The sequence below is a fragment of the Ailuropoda melanoleuca genome, chromosome 5 (assembly GCF_002007445.2).
Source record: "Ailuropoda melanoleuca isolate Jingjing chromosome 5, ASM200744v2, whole genome shotgun sequence".
NCBI lineage: Eukaryota > Metazoa > Chordata > Mammalia > Carnivora > Ursidae > Ailuropoda > Ailuropoda melanoleuca.
In genome coordinates this window covers 93,732,057-93,757,701 of record NC_048222.1, presented here as the reverse complement: position 1 = coordinate 93,757,701, position 25,645 = coordinate 93,732,057, and the positions used below count along the sequence as shown (strand labels likewise).

The window sequence follows — 25,645 nt, the reverse complement described above, 5'->3', positions numbered from 1 at the left end:
AGGAAGTCTTATAAATGCTTGAAAAACTAACTGGAAACCCAGGCCAACAGTACTAGATGAGTGACTAAGAATTACCTGCGATCACTGTGTAAGTTAAACATAGCCTATTGGGTTAAAAATGAAGTCTTAAGACTTTTAAACCTCAGAAAGAATCCAATTTTCTTGTTAATAGTGGACTAGCAAAAGGAGTAATGATCCTTACTATCCTTTCATTGGGATTTCCTTTTAAACCAACCACTCAAACAGCCCAGATCTCTGGGGGGACACTTTCCTCCATGATGTCAGTCTCTGAGTTCCTGTGTGATGCTGTCCCAGCCTCTCAGACGGTTGTAGAGTTATCCCAATCACATGGAAGAACTTTCAAAACTGGGCCTTGACTCAACAAGGGAGAATATATACAACTGGTGGGTGATAGTAACCTCAGAAAATACTTTGTCTTTTAAGTGATTTAATTTCACAAACCATGAAAAAGCTGTTGATTGCAATCAATTTACATAGAAATTAGTCAAAATATGTCAACATTTTTACTAGAGCTTCAAAAATGTAACTGCTTGTAGCAAGCAACCTCACATGTCCTGGAAATGCAGAGAGAGGACATAAGTACTATGGGATTATTTTAACTTAATGCTTTAATACACACATTATCCCTCAAGTCAAAGTCTTCTACTGTAATGACACGATATCATATAAAAAAAAGTAATAGCTTTGTGCATACAAGGGATGTGTTTGACCCTGTGTATTATAAATGATGATTATGATTTAAGGTTTGCAACACTGGAAATGGTTTTCTAGATGAGGGAAAACATGAAGTGGGTTGCCTTGACAACATGGGTTATAGTTGCATCAAGAAATCCATGGCAATGCAGGACCTTCTGGTATTTCAAGATTGCAAACCATCTACCAAATTATGTTAAAAAAAAACTAATCTACTCTCTAAGGCAGTGTTACTTGACCTATGAAATACTAGTTCTCACTTTTTATCACGAACCTTGTTAGAAAACAGATGAAAAATCTAGGTGGGCAAGACATTTGGTCAGAAAAGCAGGAAAAAGGCAGCAAGTGGAAAGGTTCTATTCATGAGTCTGCCCTCTCTCCTCTAGACCACCCCCACCCCCAACAGAAGGCCAGGAGTTCCTGCGTATTGTCTGGAAGTCCTTTCTGCTAAAGAAAAAAAAAAGTATCTTGCCCTGTTTCTGTTGCTTTCCCCAGCAGTCTCCCACAGAGCTGCTCCAGGAAGAATATCACCTGACATATTGCATAGTCTGAAATAATGAGCATAATACAGATTACCACAACAAAGCCAGTTATTAGTTGAAAAGAAAACAAAACCTGTTAACATATGTGCCCTTTAGTCCAATTACCTTGGCACGGCGGAGGAGGGATTTACCTGTAAATCATCAAGCCTCCAAGACAAAGCCTGTTTTAAAAACCTATGTCATTGAACAGGCTTGTTTCCTTCCCCCAGCAAGCACCACTTTGTGGCACTGTTCTAAGTAAACAAGCTTGATACTCTGCTTCTAAAAAATCACCATAAGGCAATTTTGAATGAGGAGTTTGGCTTTTCCTTTCATAAATGTGTTTTTGTTTAAAGGTAAGCAGAGCTATGCTTTTCTTTGGCTTCAACTGCAGTATGAATTTCATTTTCAGTAAAGTCTCATGCTGTGATTCATCTGATATTACTAGAGGTGGGCCCTGAGTGAAGGAGACACACTGCGGGGCTGGGCTGTCCTTCCCTTTTGTGTTTCCTGGCTTTAAGATCACGGAAGGGAATTGGGGCCTGAGAGACATGTACTAGGAGCAGAGGAACTGCCTCTGTAATAACTAAGTTGAGAAGCACTAGCCCAAGCTCCCATGAGTTTGGATGGTATGAATGGGTCGACAGGGACAGCTCCAACATATGCAGGGCCGGGGTAACCTAGCCCAGTGCACCGCTGAGCGTGAAGGCTAAGAACAAAGCAAGGTTGTGTTCCAAATGGCATGTATTTTCTTTCTTTTGGGTAATAGACAGGAAGCCTAATAGATGAGCCCATCACCCCTCATTAAAGGCCAGTGTTACTCATGAAGCTCTATGTCTCTTGGAGGCAAAACTCCAAACCCGTGAATAATTTAAAGGATGCCAAAGGATGCACGGACACATTGCTTCTTATGTGTATCTTTGTGACAACTGTACAGATATAGCATCAACAATGGCTCACTGACTAGATACCAGGTGGAAAACCGGGCATATTGTTTGGGAAGTGTGCCAAAGACGTAGTCATGGAAAGCTTCAGATTCAATCCTAAACATTAGGCTTTCTCAATCCAAGCAAATACTAAGCTATAACTTGCTTCTTAACCAAGTCCTTTAACCCTATCAATTGACAAGGTAATCTACACACCTTCCACGATAACACTTTTGGGATCACAGGAAAATAGGAATTTACCCGAGAAGACAGAACTCATCTTTCTCCAATGACTTCATTTCTCATTGTAAGTGAGCCACACCTGGCCTTTGATTTACTTGTGTGATCACACGCAAACACTTTTGGGATCACAGGAAAATAGGAATTTACCCGAGAAGACAGAGCTCATCTTTCTCCAATGACTTCATTTCTCATTATAAGTGAGCCACACCTGGCCTTTGATTTACTTGTGTGATCACGTGTAGGTCAGTCTCGCTTGGGGGCTGTGTGGGTGACATATGTGAGTCTATCTTGTGGTTGCATTGAAGAAAACTTCTCTACATTGGAGAAGAAAGTAGACATATCTAAATAAAACCTGCAGTTGATGAAAAGCAACAAACATGACACGGAAGGAGATCTTCCATTCTGGTTCTTAGTTTACACAAATGTGTAATTTTGAGTAAGATGCTTAATAATCTTTGGGTCCCATGTTTTTTTCCTTATAAAATAAAATGTTAGATTTGGAGGTTTCCAATCTTTCTTCTGTAGAGGCCAAAGATTTTTTAGAGTTTCAGGAACTATCAGAGGTTAAAGGGGAATGAAGAACAGGAACGATTCTGGATGCCCCTTTTATTCCTTTTCTCATCTGTCTAATCAGAGTATTTTGGCTTTTACCTCTTTTGTTATTGAGTCTTTTATTTAACATTTTAAAATAAACTTTTAATTTTGGAATAATTATAGATTTACAGTTTCCCCTAATGTTCACATCTTATATTACCATGATACATTTGTCAAATAAAGAAACCAACATTAGGTACATTAATTTTAACTAAACTTCAGACTTTATTAGGATTTTACCAGTTTGCCCACTATTTCCTTTTAAATTTTAGTTAGATATGGTTTCCTGATGAAAGTTTCAAGACTATCTTTCAAAGAGTTTGGAAAATATGAGAGATGTAAAAGACAATCTAGTACCTACTTGAGCTTTCTTTCTGATACCATCAGAATGATTTAACGTTATGAGTTAGGAACAGTTTTCTCCTTATGTGAGTAAATGCTGCAGGAAGTGTGGTTCTAATTGGCATCACCTGGGAGCTTGTGAGGAATGCAAATTCTCATGCCCCACCCGAGGCCTACTGAATCATCAAAATTTGATTCATATTTTGAGATTTATTTCCATAAATCTACAGGAAATGTTCATTTTAAAGAATACATAGAAACTCATTTTATGACAATCTCCTACTCTACCCTTCTATACCCTTCTTTACCATCATCTAGAGACAGGCACTTAAAATATGCTGGGTGATGCTTCTGATATTTACCTCCACCATTTTATATAATATGTTTCTGCTGCCATTGACAACTCATGGATATTACACATCATCTTTTGATCTGTTATTATTATCATTGATGATTTAATGCTAGCCATAGCACTCCTCACTCACTTCATACTCCCAGGGTAACTAACTATATGGCTATTTTGGTTATATCAATATAAGAAATTATATTGTAACTATGTAAAACGGTACTCATTAAGAAGTCAGGTATTACTCTAGAGGAGTGTTTTTCAAAGTGTCATCTGGGGACCCTTTCAAGGGACCCTTTCAGATGTCAAAACTATTTAATATTAATTCTGAAAGATTTGTGAATGGTGAGATTTTCCGGAACGTACGTGATTTATGGTATCACAACAGACTAAATGCAGAAGCAGATATGAGATTTTAGTTGTCTTCTATTAGGCCAGATATTTAAGAGGTCTATAAATTGTAAACCACTGCAACTCTTCTCATTAAATATTTTTGTGTTTTTGAAAATACAATTTTTCATAAAAATAGATATCTTAACATGAAAATGTTTCTTGTTACTTTCAAATGATTTCATAAGTACATATGTGAACATTTCTCAGTTTCAATTCCTAATATGGTAAATATTGATAGATATAACCACATAAACCAAAGGTGTTTGGTGTCTTCAATAATTAGTAAGAATGTAAAAAAGTCTTGAGACAAAAAAGCTTGAGAATCGCTGCTCTTAAATAATTCATTTAATCCATACATTTCTGTTGCATTTTAAAGATAATTACCTTTGAACTCTTTGCTTAGGATGTACCTACTTTATTTTTTTATATCCTTTATTGTATCTATTCAAAGCCGCTTAATTTTATTTCTCAAGCAAATGAGACATCCAACCAAACTGATTTTTTTTCTGGGGACCTCTAACCCTGAAGCTTCTATTTTATTCTTCATTCTGAGCTGGTCACTGTCTTGGTCTCCTTTTTCTTTTTTCTTTTTTTCTTCTCCTGCTCTCCTCCTCTGCACCCTTCCCAGGGGTGATTGCTTTCAAATAGTTTAGAAATGTTTGGTGCACAACCTTTGTCCTGGAAGCTCCTTTGCTTCCCCCACCCCCAACTATGTTGTTTTCTTGTGCGTCTCCAATCCTTATGTTTTCCCTGTATCAAGTCCCTTATTTTGCTCAAGCACTCCCTTGAAAAGTTTCCTAAGAGGACATGGGATGTAAATTTTTAGAATCCTTGCATTGCCTGAGAATCTTTATTCTAGTCTTATAGGTATACTTTTTATAGGTATACTTGCTTAGTACTAAAGTTGTGGTTGAATATTTCTTTAGAATATTCAAATCCTTACTGCACCATCTCCTAAGCATGCATTGTTGAAAAGCCCACCATAGTTCTGATTACAATGGAATTCATCAGAGATCCTTTGAAAGCTTCCAGAATTTACCATTTTTGTTTATTCTTTGATCCTGAAGTTTTACAGTAGCATACCTTTAGCTCTGTCTTTATTCATTTGTGCCAGATAATCATGCCCTTCATTTTTCAGAAGCACAGTTGAATTACTTCTTTGATAATTATCTCTTTGTTCTTTACGCTATGTATCTGGGAATTTTCTTAATGGAATTCTAGACTACTTTTATTAAGACTTAAAATTTATTTTACTCCTTTTTTTGCACTTTTATTTTAGTTTCTGAAATATTTGCTCAACTTGCTTTTTCAAGTATATCACTGAATGCTTTTTATTAGGTACTTCTAAGGGATTTCTTAAAATCTACTCTTTTATTTCTTCTAAATTGATGGGAGCTTGGAATATAAATATGCAATTTAACCAATTAAGCTTTTTTTGTCAAGTTCTGATACGAATGCTATGGCAGTTTCCTGAAGAATACTAAAAAAAATTCTTGCTTTCTTTCCCCACTGGAAGCCTTTAAGTATCACTTAGGTTGTATGTCACAAGTTTCAAGCCCTGACATCCTCTAATTTCCACAAAAATCTAGATGTTTTATGAAGGAGATAATTGATGGCCCATGAAGAGCTAGACTTGTTAATTTGTGATGACTTTGGTTGGGTTGTCTCTTTGTTTGTTTGATTTTGAAGTTTTTATTTATTTATTTATTTATTTATTTATTTATTTATTTATTTATTTATTTATAGCATGAGTGATGGGGGCAGAGGGAGAGGGAGAGAGATGATCCCACAGCCTAGATCATCATCTCTTCGTTAAGGTGCCCCAGCTAAGAGGGGCTGGCTGACATGATCTTTGGTCTTTCCCACTTAGCCACAGGGCTCCTGAGGAAGGTCTATGATCCAAGGCCTGATCTCCAGGAAGTTATTTCCAAACACCTTTAACGGGTAGGCTAAAGTCAAAAGGGACCAAGCTTAGGGATTAATCTGTACACAAAATAATCCCACCACCTTTCCTCATGGCCCACATCTTCTGTCTTCCCCAGGTGAGGCATACAGCTGCACAAATTGGTCTATGGATGTCACAGGAAATAGAAGTCTAAGGAAGACAGGGGCCCTTAATATCCTTTTACTGCTTTCATTTTTTTGAATTCCAAATAAAATTGCATTAAAAAGGAGGAGAGGTCTATGGCTTTATACAGCTTCAGAGACCAGTAGCAATCTCAAAAGACATTTTTAACTTAAAAATTCTGGGACCATAAAAAATACTGAGAAGTTGAAGTTCAAGTCATTTAAAATTTACATATACGGATAGTTAACATGTATTCTCATCATGTTCCAGACACACTACCAAGAGCTTTGCATGTACTATCTCAACAGACTTGCTAACAACCATACAAGGGGGTGCATGCTTTTGTTATCTCCGCTTAGCACAGGAGGAAACACAGGCATGGAGAAATTCAGTCACTTGCTACAATGACCACAATCAAGGACCCACACCCTGACAGGCTGAGTCCAGAGCTCAAGTTCTGGATCATCACCCTAGTCAGAGGCGATAAATGAAAATAACTGAACTATTGGATTGCTTTGTGTAAGTCTTCAAAGGAAATATTTCAACAAATCTATAAAAATGATTAATTACTATATAAGGTGTTCATATGCAAACAGCTGCCTGGTACACTGAACACAACCCTTTAGAAGGTAAGCAAAAAATAAATTTTGTTGAAATATACCAGGCGAGGTTAATTGTTTTAACATTTTTCATGAACTCCTGAAAAGGTTTCAGGATGTTGATGTCTTTCCTGTCTTAATTCTGATTACTTTATTAATTTTCTCAGCAAGTTCTCTGTAGATAAACTTGCAAACTTAAACCAACATAACTCTTATCTGGATGACTATACATTCGAAATTACTGGGCTACAAATTAATCAATGCACGTACCCCTAAAATAATTCAATGCTCCATGAATAGTTCATTGCAAATGTTCACGCTACTCTCTTGTTAGTCCTAAAATGAATTCAGTCCTAAATATGGATTGAGGAAGATTGGAAAAGTGAACTTACTACAGTGTTCATAACGGAGAGCTGGGGAAGATAGCATCACTTTGTAGGAATTCACCGCTTACAAAGTACTTTCACTTACATCATTTTATTCCCCAGCAGAATCCTGAAAAGTTGGCAAAGAAGGTATTATTGCTGTCCTTCTACCTTCCATTTTTCTGATAGATCCCGTTTCAGGACACAGGACTCACTGAAAGCCACAGCACAACTTCGCTGGGAGGTCTGACTCCAGCTGCTCTGGACACCCCCAGTCTAGGTCCTTTCTGCTGCATGATGTCATACTCCGCTGGGCAAATACTATCCAGCATGAATACACGGGCATGTCTATCCAGTAGAGATCACAAACTCTTGGTTTGTGGGCTGATTCTAGCCTTCAGATCTGTTTTGCTTTGCCTGAATAGTTTTCAAGTTTAAATTACTTTCTGACAAAGTAGTTGATTTGGCAACAGGCCACTAGAGATGAGTAGTTAACTACTCTGTTTAGAGGAGGCACATCTATTCCAGAATGCCATAGTCTTCACTATGCCTCATCATATCCCCGGGACTGCATTTTGTCATTTATCACCATAAAATCAGACTGCTTCATTCACTTATATAACCTGTTTCCTGATATAAAGTAAATTATCTGTGGGAATGAGCAGCATTCCACAGACACTTGGTAGTTTTTCTCAGCCAATGTGGACAGGGTAGCTTTTGTGCATCTTCCTAGCTCTGGTTCCTGACGTTCATACAGCAACCTTTTCATCTTCATTTTCTTTATTAAATTGTTCCCCTGATGGAACAGTGAGACAGCTGTGAAATGAAGAATTTTTTAACTAGAAATAATTATCTCCCAAACCATTTTTAAGACTCTTTCAAAATATTACAACTAACTCATTTTCAAACTCCCTGCCTTCATCCCTACCCCACAAGAATGTATATTCTCTAAGATCCCCAAATTTCGCTTGTTCATCACTATAATCTCAGTACCAGGGACAGTGACTGGCACTCAGTAAATATCTGGTGACCGAATGAATGAAGTGGGAGTAGTGAATCATAACTGGGCATTACTGGAACCTCGCCGTGTGGTCCTTCAGACACAGCTGGCTGTCAGGATGGTCTTGTAGATAAAGAGCCCAATAGGAAATTATCGGTGTCTTAAGACATAAGTCACTTCCTAGATGCTGAAAAGATCTGGCTCGAAAATTTGTTTGTGTTGTTTATTTATAAAAATACTCCATTGAAATTTCAACTTCTGTATTAAACTAGCTCTGCATTTATGGAAACCCTAGCTTTCAAGAAAATATAATTATCTTACTTAGACTCAACTAAGCTAATTTGCTTAGACCTTCAATCAACCTGGTTTTCTTTACTGTGCCAAGGAGAAAATGGCTTGCCGCCCAGCCTGCCTGCCTCTTTTCTTAGGGTCAGAAATCTTCCATGTGCGTCTCAGGGCTGCAGAACAGCTTTTCTGTCAAGAACAACTTGAATCTAATTTACTTTAGCCTTTAGCCACCTGCTTACAACTCAGAAGAAAAAATGAAGTGTGGCCTGGACCCTGACATCTAACTTCTACTCACCTTTCAGGATGCCTCCTCATCCTCAACTGTCCTCAAATTCCCTTCTCCTCTCTTTGCTTCTTTCCTCTACTTTCTCTTCCTTCTCCCTTTCCCCTCCCCCTGCCTTCCTTTAGTCCCCTTAGTCATGCCTTTTCATGGTTGTCTTTTTAAAATATACAAGATATCTTGTTTTCTCACCATGATTTGCTTTAAAGGGTAGCAGGCAAGATTAAGAAAGCACATATGTTCCTTCTTTTAGGACTCGGACCTTGGACTTCTGTTTACTCAGCACCCTGTGCTGTGCAACTGTTCCTGTAGGCAGCTGGCTAGCCTTTGAAAGGCCTGGAGGCCAGCCAAGTGGGGGTCATGGTCAGCTATGGGGAAAGTGAGAGAACTGTCCTGGCAGTGCTTCAAAAACAAAGCCAACAAGAAGCCAGATCAAACCAGACAGGTTCCAGACAAAGCAGGCCGGAGACTCCGACCAAGTGCTTGCTCCCAAGAAATGTCCTCCCCAGGTAATAAATATTCCCCACCCTAGTTAACATCTGTCAATAAAAGACGGAGACCCAAACCTGGAGTGCAGCTCTCTCTTGTGCTCACCCATCCTCACATCTCCAGAGTGTACTCCCACCTTTAGTAAACTTTCCTCCCTGCAACAATCAACTGTTGTGTGTCTGCTCTTTCCTGGAATTCTTTATGGTGATGAGACTAAAAGCATCCAGGGACAATGTAAGGCAGGAATGGGCTGGGCCTCAGGGGGTGGAGGATCTCCCCAGGCCACCAGGGAGCACAATTTAAGCTACCGTGGGTGTGAAGAATTCTCTCTGTACCTTTTTCTTTTCCTTCTGAATGCTTGAAAATCATTTGAATACAAGGTTTCTTTCTTTCTTTCCTTTTAAATAAATGGATTGCTAACTTTGCTTTTCATGAAATCACAATATTTTAAGTTAGAAGAAACTTCAAAGATAATCTCATCCAGTCCTTGTTCTATGGATGGAGAAAATGAGGCAAGGCTCAGAGGGTAATATTAAGCTTCAGAACCAGAATTAAAATCTGACCTTCTGACTCAGTCCAGCACTATTTTTTTCTTTTCTCTTTTTATTTTCTTTTTTTTTAAATGTTTGAATGGTGTGTTCTTTTTAACTTAGCTACTTTTCTTTTATTTCAGTGGAGAGAGAATTTAAAAATAGTTATCATTCCGGAGTTTCGGGTTCTCTGTGTTTTGGATTCTCTGTGTTAGGGTTCTCTGTCTCTCTTTTTTCTCTTTGCTTCATGTTTCCATGTGGAGGCACCTCTTTAGAGTAACATAGCTGGCCTCCCTGCCCATCACTTACTTGACTACTAAAGGAAATGGGCAAAAGAACTGAGTGTGGACTGCTCAACCTCTCTGCCTCCTGCCCTGCTTTCCCCACCTTCTGTAATATTCCATGCTATACCTTTCACAGGGCCAGGTCTGCTATACCTGCTCCTGAGTGGGTAAATTTGCCTAATTTGGGGCAAAACATTCATATGCAAGATAATAGCACGGTATGATGAGGCAGTGGGTGGCATAACCATGTGGGACGCAAAAGAGGAGGAGCTACTCAATGGTAGAGAAAAATAGAAAATTGGAAGGGAGCTGGCTTGTGAGAGATTAGGTCTCTTTGTGTGAAATCTTTCAGACACCTATCTCATTAAAATGTGGATAATATCACACAAGCATGTTGAGGCTTGGACAACAGGGCCAGACACCATCATTCCAGACAGATCACGTCAAAGTCTTCCTTGTTTTTCTCTTACTTGTCAATGCGAAAGAGAAGCAACTGGATTTGGTCTAAAATATTTGCTTCTGAAATAACTGTGTTGATTTCCTTGCGCCTTAATTAAAAAAATTAAACCAAAAGTTTAGGAGAAAATATTTCTTAGATTTTATGCCAAGATTCGAGAAACTGGATAAAAGAATTAAGGAATAATCCCACCTGAGAGAGAACAATCTTTAGCTGGAGGAAAATTTAAATATGGAAGTAATTTAAAACTCAATTGTTATGCCATCTTAAGGAAACTTGAAATGAAACACAAATATAATTTCTTTCTCATTAAAAAAAAAACTCAGTCATAAGATGATGCTTTGGGGAAATCTTTATTTGTAACTCTGTGTGTGTGTGTCTGCCTATGCTTCTGCACATTCCAATTGGATGCTTTTATGCTTTCCATATGGATCATTGTAACATTAATTCCCTCATTTCAACCATAGTTTATGTTTCAATATCAAAATACAAAGCATATAAAAGAAGTTCCATTTCCTGTGTCCCTTGTCCTTTTCAAAATAAAAATGTATTTTCACAGGGATGGAACTGTATCCTGTTAAAGGCTTCAATAGCAAATCTAATGAAAGTTAAGTGTTTCTTTTCATATCGAGAATAGTAACACAAGGTGACATTCTTACCAAGCAAGTGAGGTTATGTTCTTCAAGCAATAATTTTCAAAGACAGAAACAGAACTGAAGTAATATGTAATTGGATCTACTAATAAGGAAGTGCTGAAGAGAAATGTTCCAGCCAACAATGATTATTCAGGAATTGGTCAAGTCTCCTCTGTGACACCCTCTGTCAAATCCTGTTCTATATTCCCAGTTCTCTTTGCCTGATGCTCTGGATATCCCATTGCTAAGTAATATCTTCTTGATTTGCCTAGGTTATGTGAAGCATGGATAACAAGAGGAAAGTCATTCTGCTATGTACTTGTAGTTACTGTACAAAAAGAAATCCTTTTTTATGGCCAGTCTCATAAGTAAAGACCAAACATGATGCCTTGCTCTCTTTTAATTACCTTTACCATTCCCTCTGGAGTTATAGAAAATTCTCAATCCCCACACTACCATCCACTGATTACCAGGCCTTTCAAATTTATTACAAAATATTGTAAGTAATTCATCTTTTCCCATCCTTCCTGCAGTGGATGCAGTCTGGGAGCAAAGTTTTTTTCTATCTGGTTCACTACTGAGCACAACTGGCCCATATTAGATAGCGCAGTGAGTTGAGTGAAAGAGTGAACTGGGTATGACTGGAGCTTTTCCAGAACAATCATTCAGAGCACAGTTTGCCATTGATTGGAGTTCACATATGCCTTGAGGGAACACTCTGCTTATGGATGGAGACTTCACCAATTAATAAGCTCTTCTGCTGCTTAGAGAAGAATATTTCTATTTTGAACAAACTATTCTATAATAAGGATCCCAGTTGACTACAGTCTTCCTGTTTTTGAAATTTTAAAGACTAATCAACTACTAGTATTCTCTCAAAAGACAAAAGGATGAGGCCATATGATAAAACCCAAGTATGTATTAGAAAAAAGCATGAGATGCTTGTATTTTCCATCTTATAATCATTTGACGTTAGACATGTTGGCATTGCTCTCTACTCATATTCAATATTATTTTAATGGAAATATCAGTTGCAGTTCTGAGGGCATGTTAAACGCCACTTTTAGGCAACAGGCTTGAGCAATAGAAACTTGAGCAAGGCAAAAGGGCCCACAGTGACTACCAGCTGACGCAAACAGGCTCATTAAGCAATCCACCTTGAAATAGCCATAGACCCTAACTGACAGTTACAACCAGACACAGTTCCTGAGATTACCAAAAACGAAAATTCCCTGCGTCCCCAGACTCCCTCACTCTGCCATTTAACTTTGGCCCCTGACCTCTGCCTCCCCGTGGCAGACAGCCTCTCCTCTGCTGTCTTGCCCGCTGCTCCTTTGCGTTGTATTCAAAAAACTTTTATCTCTTCTGTTCCGCCTCCAGTGGATTCTTTCACCACCTGTGCCACGGCCCCCATCCAGTCCAGATGCCCCATAGATGTGAATGTGTTAAGGCAAGAAAACAAATACAACCCTCCCCAAACCCCCAAAACAAAACAAAAAGATTTTAGTAGAAAAGATAATGCTCCAATTCAGTTGAAATGCTTTTCTGTTAATGATCCTTTTGTTATTTTGTGGTTTACTCATCCTTTCCCTTCCCACAGCTCTCAGCCTACTAGCCTGTTGGGCTCCTCCTTCTCGCTGAAAGAAGCCCTGAGAAGTAAGGGAAGTGTTGGCTGCAGACAACACCACCACTGGATAGAGAAATTTGTTGTGAAAAGCTTACCTGGTTCATTAGGAAAGTGTGATTTTGAAAACAAAATAATTTTCTAAGAATGTTCTAAATCACTTTGACTGCCTTTGGGGCTCAAATTATAATGGAGCTGAAACACAGCAAAATGACAGAGCCAATAGGCATTGCAAATGATGAGTCTGGATATTTTTTGCAAGTATAAAGAAAGCTTTATCTAGCCTCATACTAGGGCAGAGATTTTCATTGGCTCCAAGTTTACATATTTCTGAGGAAATGAAACAGCAAACCTACTCCCCAGAACTGGGCTCTGGTTCTAGGGAAACATCCTGGAGACATCAAAAACGTATTTGTTGAGGGCTTTTTTTTTTTTTTTTAATCATATAATTCCAAATAAAACTGAGAATTAAGAAGGATGCCAAAGAGAGGTCCAGGAATCCTGGAATGATGCCAAAATGTTTGTACTTGCTAAAACTCTTGCCAATGATCAGAAGAGAATGTTGCAGAAGTTCATCTAGAACGGGGCCTTTTATAGACCCAATTTTATAACTCTTAATTTTTGTTGTTGTTTAAAGCAGAAAAGCAGTAGCTATGTGAAATGTTGACTAAGGGCTCCTGAAGGAACAGAGACTTGGCAGCAGATTCCAAGAGCAGGGAGATTGAAAACAACAAAAACAACAAAACAGATAAAAGGTGCAAGAGAGCAGATTTTGCCACCCCAAAATATGCCTCCTTGGCACGTTGATTATTTTAAAAACACAGCAGACATGGAAAACCCAGTAGAAGTTACTGTTTCGTAAGAGGTATTCACATTGATAAGGAAAATCTCCATTTGTAAGGATGTCTCCCTTGCTGCACCTGGAGGAGTCAATCTCTAGAACTCTTATGAATGCAGATGGTAACAACTTAAATCTGCTTAACAACCTTACCCTTATACACTGTTTTTCCTGGTAAGCTCCCATAGCTGGGCTCCTTTCCCCAAAGGTCTTCTTTTGTCTTTAGCTGAAGATGGTATTTAAGGGGATGGCTTTGGTCATTTCAGTGAGTTACTTGGTTTTCCTGGCTCTCTCCCATATATACGTGTTATTAAACTTTTGTTTGTTTTTCTACCGTTGATCCGCCTTACACTGATTTAATTATCAGACCAGCCAAAGGACCTAAAACGGAAGAAGGGAAAACTTTTCTGCCCCTACAAAGGGCTTCCAAAACACAGCAGGTTGGCAGATGCAGAATGAAGATGTGAAATTAATAAAAGAAAATCTTGTTTAAAATGAAGTCAGAAGACCAGAAGGGGGTAACTCTCAGGATCTACTATGGTCCGTCATCAACTGCAAATACCAACAGGAAGAAAGGAACCTTGCCGATAATGTTACGTTAGCTACTTCATACCTCAGCAGGAGGAAGAAAGGTTTTTTTCCTGTCCCGCCCCCACCCACAAGAGCTCAGCCAATGCAAAGCCACTATACTTTGAGCTCCAAGTTCACTCCAGTGGACTCTTTTCTTCATAATAACCCTCCCGACTTCCCTTTTCATCTATAAAAGAGCACGCCTTGCATTTGTTCTCTGGACTTGCCTATGGCTTTGTGGCAGCTTGCTCCACCTCAACTGCAATTCTCTGCTATTCCTGATTAAACCCATTCTTGCTGGTAAGATAACTGACAGTTTTATATTGAAAGTTAACAAAGATAAACAGCTTTCAATGCTCTCGAGCCAGTTAATGTTTTTCAACCTGCAAAATAAGTGTTGTATACATAATGACGTAACTAAGTATTAAGAAAATACATTGGGTAAAACAGCCATGTTTAAGAAGAAAGATCTTAGAACAATTTTTATTTCAGAAAGATTTATTTTGAAAGATTCCCATTAGAAATGGTCTAAATAAAAACTGAAGCTTTGGTGATTAAAGGGAGAGACAGTCAGCCACTTAGGGCAGCATGACACCATACAATGAACACAAGCTTTAGCATCAGGGAGCTCTGAGGGATGTGATATTAAGTAAGATTGACACTGTGTCTCATTTTCCTCATCTGTAAAATAGGCTTCACGTGCCTATATGAAATGGAGTTATAATGCAGATAAAAGTTAATTGATATATTCTAAATATCTGGCACAGAGTCGAAATTCAGTATGTGGCGTTTGTATTAGTAAAATTGCAAATTCTCCAGAATGGTAAGTAAATGAAGCATTTGAATTTTCTTATGTATGATGAGGCAGCATTATTCAAATGGGGTACCCAGAAAACCCTAGCTAGGAATCTGACCACATTCTCTGTCCTACCCAATTTTGAGATTATGAACTGCCAGACCTCCAAATTAGTGGAGAAGCAATAATAACCTTTGGGCAGTTTGCCTGATATGGTAACTTGCACCGGCTCTTCTGAAAGACAAAGGTTGCATCAAAGTAAGGGGAAAGGAAGGAATTAAAATAGCTTTTGTCAAATACAGTTCTTCATTTTTTTAAAAGTAGATATTTCAACTAAAGCATTGGAAGTCATCATGGTGCAAGTGTAGAAATAGCAAAAATGATTATTCCTTTTTATTTGGCACATAAATTCACACAGAACTTATATTTTATGAACTTTCCAATATTCAACTGTTTTGACTACAAAAGTGACAAGTGTATATGGTTCAATCTAATCACTACTAAAGGTAATGATCCACTGTCTCATTTAAAAATGAGATAAGGAATAAAAGGATGCATAGAGCTGAATATTTTGTATTACATATTTGTCAACTGGTCTGCATATGAAAAACTATATAAAGAAATAATTTAGGGCAGAACATAAAGTTGTCGGTACCATTTGCTGTCCTTGTAAGCTTAGCTTCATATCCAGCAGCTGGTCTCTCCCATTCAGACTCAGATCTGAACCTCATGCAATTCTTCAGCTTTGGAACAGACTTTATGCTTGCTAACTGATATTGTACATATTTCCAAATTGCACTGATTTGTATATTTTTATCTTTTTGACTTTTCTGGGCCCTAAAAATTATTTCTGACCCTGGGTAACTCATGGGGCTCTTATTGAGTGTTATAAAAGTAGTGAGTTGCTGACTTAAGGATGATGAAAATCACTTTTTTTCAAAGAAGCCCTTGATTTTATTTAGATTTTAAAGATTTTTCTTCTGGAGACATTAAGATACCTTGATGAATTTACTAACTGAAGATTTTGGTGTAGTAATAGTAGCAACTGATGAAGTAAGATTTTACTGATCTCTTTAGAGATTATTAAGCCCCAAGGTTTGTCAGACTATGAAGATTTGCACCTTTCCACTTTAAGAAGCCATTTCATCTAAACAGAATCTCCTGCCTGTATTGGGAAATAGTAGAAATTCAGAATCATTAGCTAAATTAATTGTTTCATGTGGTTGGTCTTTAGAATGTTATAAACTGTAATGGAATTACTGAGTTGAGAGCAATTAATGGGATGTACTGAGTATATATTCTAAGTAATGTTATACCTGTCATTTGCAATGACCAATTAAAAACTATCAAAAGAAAACTGTTGATGAATCTTAGTGCCATCAAAATAAACCATCTAGAACGATTTACAGATGCTTCATATCTGTATAGTTCATGTCTCCTCAGAACCTGAAGTCGTTTTGGATACTGCATTTACATATTATGCTAATATCTTGTAGTTTTGAAGGAGAAAGTAAAAGTTTGGAAAGGTTTTTAAAACCCGTAAGTCATAGAGGCAAGGACAGAATGCATGTTTCTCCTTAGACCAGGAGTTGAAAATTTAGATCCCTACTCTGGGGCGACAGAGGCATTCAGATGAGTGGGGATGGCGCAAGGTCTCAGGATCAGAGACGGAGGGAAGTCTGAGAATGTGAAGCACTTGGAAGCAAACAACCTTTTAAAGCCACTTAGCTCCACTTGGCTACCCCTTAGATGTTGTCCTATGGGATTGTGGTTCCAGTCGAGCTAGATACTATGATTTTCAACAAATACAAGTATGTGGAATTATGAAATACTCACACATCTAAATGTTGATAACTGTTTCAAATATTAAGCCCTGGGGGTCAAATAAAACACATTTGTGGGCTGTCAAGAAGCAACCTCTGGATTAGATTCTAACATCCTCTGTAGATAAAGAAATGCTACTAAAAATGACGGATGTTGAGATGCTGTCCTTCATAAATATTTATGACAAAGGAAGTGTTTTTTTATAAAGAAAGTAGAGTATTTCATTGATTGATAGCTAGTAGGTGGCCACTAGGTTGCCACAACATTTTCATTATTAAGAAGATTAAAAAAGATAGACGTATTCACTGACTTTCTCTGGTTTATAAATCTGTTGAGAAGAAAGGGATTTCATGATAGAATTGTAAATTGTTGGGAATGGAATACTAAGAAAGGATCAAAGTTGTATATAAGGGATGATTCCACAAAAGCTGAAGGCAGAATAAGACTTTTCAAGTTCCATACAGCATCACCATATTGTCTATTATACAAAAATAGGTGAGGAGCCGAGATGCCCTTCAACAGACGAATGGATAAAGAAGTTGTGGTCCATATACACAATGGAATATTACTCAGCCATCAGAAAGAATGATTACCCAACATTTGCATCAACATGGATGGGACTGGAGGAAATTATGCTAAGTGAAATAAGTCAAGCAGAGAAAGACTATTATCATATGGAACATAAGGAATAGGAGGGAGATTGTTAGGAGAAGAAAAGGAAAAATGAAGGGGGTAAACAGAGGGGGAAATGAACCACAAGAGTGTATGGACTCCAGGAAACAAACTGAGGGTTTTGGCGGGGGGAGCGGGATGGGCTAGCCCGGTGATGGGTATTAAGGAGGGCACGTATTGCATGGAGCACTGGGTGTTAGACACAAACAACGAATCATGGAACACTACATCAAAAACTAATGATGTACTGCATGGTGACTAACATATCATAATAGTAAATTTTAAAAAATTTTAAAAGTGGGGGAGGGATAGATAGCATGAAGAAGAGAAAATTGGAATATTTTATTATCCTAGATTGTTGCTCTTGAATTGAAATATTACATTTGACAAAGTTGAAATGAACATTTTATATAGATGGAAGTAAAAAAAAATCCATTAAGGAATATACAGACTCTATGAAACAATTTGTAGGTCCTTGAGGGGCACGAAGAGAAATTTACAGAATCTCAAAGCACAATGTGTTCTTTAGCTACCCCAGACATCACACAGCATCTGTTCAGTGGATGGAGCAAGGGGCAGAGAATAAGGGTCCATTTCTATTTCTGGCATTGATTGCTCTGGTATCTGGAGGAACAGAGTGTCACCTTTTGTCAATCAAGATACCCCATACATTAAGAAAAGACAATGAATAGCCCAAAGGCATTATGGACATCAGTCCTGACATCTATAAAACATTTGCACATTTTTAAAATCAAGGCAGTGCGAAAACAAGGAATGCTATTCTCCCTGTTCGTGATTTACAGAATTAATGAAGAATTGCAATGGCCAGCAACCCATCAGATTCCTATTGGAATATCTTGTTTGTTTTACATCTCTCCTCATCCTGGAGCTCATCGTGTTTATTTCTAAGCAATGTTCTTTTCATCCACTTTTGCTTTGCATTTAAAAAAGTAGCTCTAGGCAGAATCATTATTTAAATTGCAATCTCTATACTCTCCTTTGGAAATTGAGGCATACAAAAATGTAAGACTGCAGTTAGGTAAAAAGATAAGTTACATGCTAAAATCCAGGGCCCCAGCTATAGGGCATGAATACATAAAGTTCATTGTCTTCATTTGTATCCTTCACAAGTTGTCCTTTGCTAGCTTTGAGTGAGATGCTAACTATATTTGACTCATATGCTCACCTTCATTCTTTAGAAAAATATTAAGTGAGGAATTTGAAGATCAAGTTTGCATATAAAAATATACTTACCTCTCTCTTACAGCTTGATGCACAATATGGAAAATAATACTTTTTCTATCTACAATTATACATGAACTATCACACCAAATTCCCAAATAAAGGCAAACCCAAAAGAGTTCACACTTTATGGAAGAAAACATTCTCTTCTATTACCTAATGTCCGATTTTCAGGAAATTAGGCGAGTTCATATTATTTAATGTAATCGATTATCCTAACCTTCCAGGGAACTGACCTCAGTAAGTACAATGTTCTCACAGTTCCATCAATTCAATTACATCAAATTATATTTATTTTGCATATATAAATATAAATAAATATATATATATAATGTTGCACACATAAACACATACATCACACACACACGCATACACACACATTCTTTTTTTGATTTTGAAGAATGATATAAAAATCAGAGGCCCTAAAACATAAAACAGAAATGAAGGATTATTTGCAAACACTTGGCTGTTTTACATATTGAGCCCAACAGAAGACATGTACTCTTCATGGATATTAGCATGTTACAAAATTCTACTGGGGAAAGAAATGGATTTTTAAAACATGCCTGCTTTGCAAGTGCTCCCTTTCAAACCAATTCCTGCAGATACCATACCTTCCGGAGGGGTTTGAGTTTAGTCTCCATTATGAAGTCATACTTGCAGAGCTCACAGCAGCGCGTATCTGAGCTCTTGATCCACTGGTGGAGACAGGACTGGTGGACAAAGCGCAGGGTGCCTGTGCAGCGACAGGGTGTGATGAGAGGGCTCTCTTCATCCCCTTCACAGTGACAGATCCTGGGGAAGGACACAGCAGTCAGGATGAGATCTCCCAGAGGGTATTTCACACCTGTGCATTTCCTCACCGGCTCATACCAGACTGCATTATAAAGTGCAACCTGAGATTTAGAAAGCGTGCACATTTCACTCCAACTTGATCTAGAACTGAATCTAGGCTCAATATAACAGTCTTCCGCTTGCTACTTGCATCATATGATTAGCCGTTAAATACTAGTACCTCAAAAATGCACTATCATTTCATTCCTACACTAACGCGATTTTAACAGCATGACTATTGAGCCATATCCCCAGCTTAATCTATTTCTAGCTCAGTGTCTATAAGCATAAGCTTGATTTCACATATAAAAGTTGCGATTTATAGGCATTGTAAGGAATGTTTGAATCTGATAACATTATTGTTTTATAGAAATGTAATTTAGTACCCTATGGTATCCTACCAATGTAGAAGAATTATGAAAAATTTTAACATGTTACCAAAGAATAAGTGAATATTGAAAATTTCAGGTTGGAAATACTAAATTTTCCTAGGAAGATACATGCATATTTGGTCACAATGAATGGCCTAAACTGTCAATAATCGTTTAAAAGTTACAAAGATACGTGATTGCATAAAGTTGTTCAAGTACAGTAAATTCTCTTGTTTTAAAATGTTAATTATTACATCTCCCAAGGAATTCAGAGTTCAACTGCTTTACTGAATTACTATGAATTCAAATGTCATAGATTCACAGTCTATGAAATATTCATTATTCTCATCTACAAATTTTAAGAAAGAATTTTCTTTTCTCATTAGATTAGATAAGCTTTTCATATCTCAAGACCATGAATTCAAATCTTAGTACTTCAGTAATTCTTGTGATTTATCCAGCTGTTAGAAGTTGTTAATAAATTTGATTGGAAATATTTTTTGAAATCTTTTAAAAATATGAATGGCATATTTCAAAAAATATCTATAAAGTTACTTTTTTGAGTTGAGTTGTAGCAGCAGGCTTGAAGAACGTTTGAATTGCTCCTCCTTTTAGGTCTATATGCCCTATCCTCCAGAAGTATGAGTTTTAAAGAATGGATTTTTAAAACACACTTATCTATCTTAGCTGTTTCCTCAGGGGAAATGAAATGCTCTAATTGTTACTGCAGTAAGATACAGGAATTGAAACCAAGCCCTTCCCTAACCTCAAAATAAAGAAGTATGACACAGTACACCAGTATTTTGAATCTCTTTTTCTTAAGTTAAAATAATATAATCAAAAAGGAGCACTGACTTCTAAAATCCCTAGGGTGGGAGTGATGAGATGAGAGCATAGGGAATTTCAAAATCAGAGTCCTCCTTCTCCCCTCGCCTCCCCGGACTAAGGTAGGAGGCAGTAGTGTTAGATGTAGCACCCTATATAAAAGCCTGGCGTGGTGGGGAAAAGCTAAAAACTATCTGAAGTCTATTCTTCATATTCTATTCTATTCATATTCTAATATGAAAGTCCGGAGTATCTCCTCTCACCAACTGTGAAGGTCCTAGGAATCCGGGTTTAGTGTGCTTTGTATCACACTTGTTGCCAAGGGAATATTGGCCTCATGATAGGTGTTCAGTAGATGTTTGTTGAGTAAAAGAATTGTTTCATCAACAAACTACGACTTATTATAAGAGCAAACGGTGAAAGCAAATCTGGGTTTCTATAGCACATTTGGTTGTAGTATTTATTTTTGGAGCTGTTGAAACCTAACGAATTATACAGCATGAGAGGTTGATATTTCTTTTGTCCTTGAATCTCTTATCTCTCTGCCTCTACACAAAGACACTCCTCTAGATTAGGAGTCAGCAAACTACGGCCCAATTCTTACTGTGGCATGTTTTCGTAAATAATGTTTTATTGAAACACACCCACACACATTTGTTTATGTATTGTTTAGAGTTGTGTTTGCACTGTAACTGCAGAATTGAGCATTGCTGCAAAGCCCATATGGTCACAAAGACCAACATATTTACTACCTGTCTCTTTACAGGAAACATTTGCTTACCCTTGCCTTAAATATGGTGACTCTGGGGTGCCTGGGTGGCTCAGTCAGTTAAGTGTCTGACTTGGTTTCGGCTGGGGTCATGAGTTCAGGGGATGAGGTTGGCCCCACCTCTGGCTCCTCTCTGAGTGGGGGAGTCTGCTTGTGATTCTCCCTCTCTCTCTGTCCCTTTCCCATGCCACTCCCCTCGTGTGTGAGTGTGACCTCTCTCTCTCAAAAAAGTAAAAAAATCTTTAAAAAAATGGCGATTCTGGGTTAAAGACAATATATGACTATTACCAACAATAATAAAACCAAGTTTACAAAATCCAACATCTGCAAGTAACAAAAGTTGAAGTAAAGGTTACATAGAGAAGCACACAATAAACACAAAAGCCCTTCCTAGTCTGGCATTGAAACCTGCTGATCCATGAACAGTCTGCAGGGAGAGTGGCAACATTTCTCATTTGAAAAAGAAAAAGTTGCAATTAATGCCATCTGATGATTTATTACTAAAAAAAGATCACATCAAATGTTGCACAGCTGCCAAGATGATTCTGAGGCTCTGGTTTCTTTCTTTCTTTCTTTCTCTTTCTTTCTTTCTTTCTTTCTTTCTTTCTTTCTTTCTTTCTTTCTTTCTTTTTCTTTTCTTTTTTTTTTTTTCTGACATGAAAAAAGTAATTTATTCATAAGCAGATTTAAACAAAGACCTTGCTGATTACCGGGTTCAACCTGGCCTGAACAGTTTACTGATTGTAGTCCAACTTCCCATGTCTTACAGATTCATTTTTAAAAATGTCTGCTGAAACTGTTACCTGAAGCACCACCAGCAATTTCATTTCTTCATAAAATTAAGGTTATTTCCCATAGGGAAAATCAAAAGCTTGGTGTGTTTTCATTCCCATTTCACAAGATTTATTTTTACAGGATTTTAGCATTTTGATTTTCTCTAAATTAACCAACTTGAGTTGGACCCCAAGAGTCTTTTTCAAATCATGTTGAGATTGTTCTAAATGAACTTAAGAGCTAAATATCAACTTCAAATATCTACTAGAAATAAAAAATAATGTGATGATGCCATTAGGAAAAGAATTAAACAATTCTTAAGCTGATATATTTTACACTAACCACAATTGCTAAATTATAAATGAAAACATAATAATAAAAACAAACTTTTCCAACAGAGTAATTGTGTAGAGAAAATGATTTTAATAATAAAATTGCATTGTAAAATATTCATAATTTTAATGCATTTTTACCTTACGGGAAATTGAGGCTTGGGAACTGAGTGATTCTATAAAATTATTGGTGATTGACATTGGTGTCTGTCACCTACTGACAAGAACAAGCTGAATTTACAAATTCTATTGGCATTTTACTCTTTTAACTGTCTGCTTATAGTCTAATCAGTATATGTTGAGACTTTTACCATTTATGACTTGAATAAGCTATTACTTCCATATAACTTCTGGCTTTCTGTGAAAAGTAAACCACTAAATAGTATTAGGAAAATCAAATTCTGGAAATTGTGTGTGTGTGTGTGTGTGTGTGTGTGTGTGTGTGTGTGTACACTGAAAGTCCCTTTCTTAATGTTTGAGTTTTAAGAAAAGTAGGTTTTTGTTTGGTTTTGTTTTGGTCTTACATATCTTAAAATGATCTCCCCTGCTTCCCACCCCCTCCCTTGTCAAGACTTTCCCACCCCGTCCCTTGTCAAGACTTTTTGGTTTTGGTAGAATTTTTTTTTCTATGTAAGCTTTTTTTTTTTTTTAAATAATTTATCGCTAAAAGATTTTTGTGAGGGTCATAGTGATTATGTAATTTTGGGATTTTTTCCATTCATATATTCATTCATTCACATTTTCTTAGTCCTTGGCTATATGCAAAGAAAATTAGACAACAGCATCAGCATGTAGGGTGAATTGAGAAGGAGAGAGCAGAATCTAGAAGCAGATAACCCCATTTGGACAACTATTACAATCATCCAGACAGTAAGAATCTGGAACAATATTGTGACACTGGGGAGGAGACTGGAGACCCTCAGTCTGCAGAATGCGAAGAGATGTCCAGGACCTTGCTTGGTTTCTATGTTAGCTGTGGCAAGAAAGCCCATTTACAATATGTAACTCCTAAAAGCAGTCCTCCCTATAATTTTCAGACAGCCTCTTAACTCTTTCTTCCCATATTCCATGCTATTTTCCCCCTTTTCTTTCCTTTATTTATTTATTTATTTATTTATTTATTTATTTATTTAAGTAGGCTCCACACCCAATGTGGGGCTTGAACTCACAATCCTGAGATCAATAGTCGCAGGCTCTACTGACTGAGCCAGTCGGGGTCCCCAGACTGACAAATCTTTCTTTTGGCAAATCTTTCTGATCTATCTCCTCACTTTTGTGCCAGCATTTTCCTCCATACCCCTCTCCAACTAAATAATCTTTAAGGACAATAATTACAGATAGAGCTATGTTTGTAGGGACTTAATCTGAATGTTAATCTTTACTAAAAACTAATTTTCATGCTCCGGAGTTTGGCATTCATCCTTAGATTTCACTTTCCTAAGCTAAAATGATTAGAATCCATGTGGGTGGAAGCCGTTTTGAAAGGTATTAAACAGCGGATGAGAAGTTAATGCTCAAGTAAATGAGTGCACAGATATAATTTCTTTTTGAGAAATAGCATAGCAGTGAAAGAATAGCAGATTAGAGGCAATTGTATTTTTATTTTTAATTTTCATTTCATTTTATTTTTAACAGGAAGAAGGTGGACTGGTTCGTTCATAAGCTGAACTGAAGGTGCCATAGAGAGCTGAATTTAAAAAAAAGAATCGGTGAGAGAACGCCCCACGGTTAAATGATTCTTCAGAAATCAAGAAAGTATGGGGAAAGGAACTATAGCAGAGGAGTATCTTTGGACAAGTGGAAAAATACACTTGTAAACAGACGCTTTTTTCCTGGGAGCAAGATGTAGAGAAAAAAGGATAACTGAAGGAGACAGAATTGCGGTAGAGGGGTCTGCGGAGGGGTCTTCCTATCTTGTGCGGCACAGCGGGTCATGTGTCTGTTCCACAGAAGGGGGGAAGGCATGGGGTTAAGGTCCTGGAGAGGCTGTCAGTAATTAGCAAAAGCCACTTGGAGCATGTGATGGGAAATTATCCAAGCATGAATATTAGCACCATGGAGCGGCGGTGAGGTCCCCAGTGGGATTAGACAGCACAATGTACAGCGGACGCTGTTAGCACTGCCTTGAGTGCTCAGACAGCAAGCCTACGGCTGGTAGCGCAATCTGAAGCGTCTTGAGATCACTAAGTCAGAAATGCGAAGGACAAAGGAGTGAAGGTCTCTGATGCATCAGCGAACACAGTGTGAAAACAGTTGGTCATAAGGTCTAGACTCTGCTGGGAGGTGAGGGAAGCCGTGTTGTGGTTAATGCATCATGGGGAAAGGATGGGTTTGAGAGACTGGAACTTAAAACAATGGTGAAGAACCGATGTTGAAAGTGGGACGAAATGGGACAAAAGTTGTCTATGTGTAGCATATTCCTATCCCTCATGGATGAATTCATATCCTTTTTGTTGTCCTTTTTTTTCCCCCACTGTCTCAGGAAAAACATTTTAAAAATATGAAATTATTTGGTGTTTGAGATTCACAAACAAACCAAATCCTGGCTCACATGCTCGCTTTCTGCTCCAGTAAACTGGAGAGGTTCTTACTTTACTCATGTGTGAATGAGGTTAAAAATACCTCTTAGGGTGTCATGAGGATTAAAGGAGGTGAAAGAGTGTGGTACCTGGCACGTTACAGGCAAATATTTGTTAATTTTGTCATGGGATGATGGGATACTATTGCTACTACTACCGAGTTTGTTTACCTGTGCCATTGCTCTCCCTGAATTGGGACTAATTTTTTTTCACCGCTACTTTGGTAAGTTGGTTAGAGCCAATGTTTGTAAGGCCAAGGTCATGAATTCTGACTCCCTACAGTGGAGTTAGCTACTGACACCTTTGAATCCCTTCATTGGTCAAGTCACAGACATTCTCAAGGAAAGCTAGGTGAGGCAGTATATTTAGATCTGTATATTGGGTGGTCTCAGATAAGTTTTCAGACAGTTGGTTTCCTTAATTTTGAAATGTTACACAGCTGTTGTAAGGCTCAAATAGGATATATGAGAAAATATTACAAAATGTAAACACTATCCCAAAGGTATTATTGCCAATATATA

At 37.6% G+C, this 25,645-nt stretch overlaps 1 protein-coding gene across 2 annotated transcripts in view; it reads right to left on the bottom strand.

Annotated features, from left to right (window-relative positions):
* MARCHF1 (membrane associated ring-CH-type finger 1) overlaps positions 1-25,645 on the bottom strand; it is a 293,848-nt gene that overhangs the window by 34,793 nt on the left and 233,410 nt on the right. For both annotated transcript variants that reach the window (XM_011235504.3, XM_034661416.1), the window contains one exon: positions 19,255-19,435. In XM_011235504.3, the coding sequence (XP_011233806.2) occupies positions 19,255-19,435 (181 nt within the window). The remainder of the gene's footprint in view (positions 1-19,254; positions 19,436-25,645) is intronic.